At 50.7% G+C, this 1,331-nt stretch overlaps 1 protein-coding gene across 1 annotated transcript in view; it reads left to right on the top strand.

Annotated features, from left to right (window-relative positions):
* Positions 1–1,127: 1,127 nt before the first annotated feature.
* The window catches only part of Tnpo1 (transportin 1), an 82,830-nt gene continuing 82,626 nt past the window's right edge, over positions 1,128–1,331 (top strand). Inside the window, exon 1 of the mRNA XM_005386080.2 lies at positions 1,128–1,233. Within this exon, the coding sequence (XP_005386137.1) occupies positions 1,219–1,233 (15 nt within the window). The 5' untranslated portion in view covers positions 1,128–1,218. The remainder of the gene's footprint in view (positions 1,234–1,331) is intronic.

The raw sequence follows: 1,331 nt of genomic DNA, 5'->3' as shown, positions 1-1,331 counted from the left end.
TCTTTTCCACGTTTCTTACTGTATCTAATTACTATCAGATTAACATTAGAAAATGTTGAAATCATGTTTTAGTTATTTGAAAGATTTTCCCTTGCTATGTTCAACTTCCCAATGATAAAAATGTCCCGTAGACTCCAAATTTAAGTTAAATAAATTAGCTCTTCCTGGAAAAGGATTGCTATACTAAATGAATTTTATTAGCAGATTTATTAATAAACCATCTTAGTATAAATTTAAGAACACTTTCTAGTCTTAGGTACTGTAATTTTATCTAGAATGTGCCTAGAAGTCAACAACTGCTATATATTTTCAAAACACATGGAGCACTTTCAAGTAAGGAAGTTGAAACTAAACATCTTAATCATGTGAGGAATATTATCACCGGCATCATCATAGGAAAAGATCACCACCTAGCTATGCGAGTTTTCAATGTTCAGACACAGGTCATATAGCAGAACAATCTGGGTACAGATTATAACTGAGTTTAAAAATGTCTACCTCTCCCATGTTGAATTATTTTCGGTTCCAAAAAATAGGCTTTTTTTAGTTTCTCGTGATGGCTAGTTAAGGAGAGAAAGGCCTGTTATTTCTAACAGATACTACTTTTGTATAAGAAACACACCTGTAGACGCAAAGCCTCATTTGATAAATCAGCTAAATTTTAAATTTCATCGTAGTTTTGTGCTACCTCGATATCCTATCTTGTGCGAAGGAGACGTCTATTTCCCAGAGCCATTTCTGGATTTTTCCACAGAGGTGGAACTGTGTTACTGCGGGTGTGCGGCCGTTCCCGGGTCCGGCCGTCACTGGAGGGTTATGCTTGGGTACGGTAGACAGGCTGGGGCGGGGTCCTGCTCCTCGGAGGGCCCTGCAAAGGCCGCGGGCAATCACTCGCGCGGGCCATCTTGCTCGAGGCCGCAGCTCCCGCCTCGGCGAGCCCCACGCCTGTCCGAGGCCGAGGCTGCAGGGTTGGGGCGCAGACCGCAGCTGCTCGCCGCTCTCGGCTCGCAGGCTCCCAAACCAAGGCCGCGGATTTCCCAGCCCCGCCGCGTTGCCTAGGCGACCGCCGCCGAACGTTCCCGCGGCGGGCCCCGCCCCCCGGCCAATCGGACCGGCGCTCGCAGGAGCCTGGGTTCTCTTTGTTCCGCAGCCATTTCAGGCCCCGGACGCGAGGCAGCGCCGCTTCGGCAGAGGGCCCGAGCACCGGAGGCCTCTGGGATGGTTTGGGATCGGGTAGGTGGCGTGAGGGCGCGCGGCGCCTGCCGGAGGGCGGGAGCGCAGGCGGGGAGTTCCCGGGCGGAGGCGCCGGCCGTCCGCGCTGCGGGTACCCG

Source organism: Chinchilla lanigera, unplaced genomic scaffold (assembly GCF_000276665.1).
Source record: "Chinchilla lanigera isolate Chin_1 unplaced genomic scaffold, ChiLan1.0 scaffold00024, whole genome shotgun sequence".
Classification (NCBI taxonomy): Eukaryota; Metazoa; Chordata; class Mammalia; order Rodentia; family Chinchillidae; genus Chinchilla; species Chinchilla lanigera.
The sequence above is the reverse complement of the archived record's forward strand: the minus strand, read 5'-3'. Positions and strand labels throughout refer to the sequence as shown.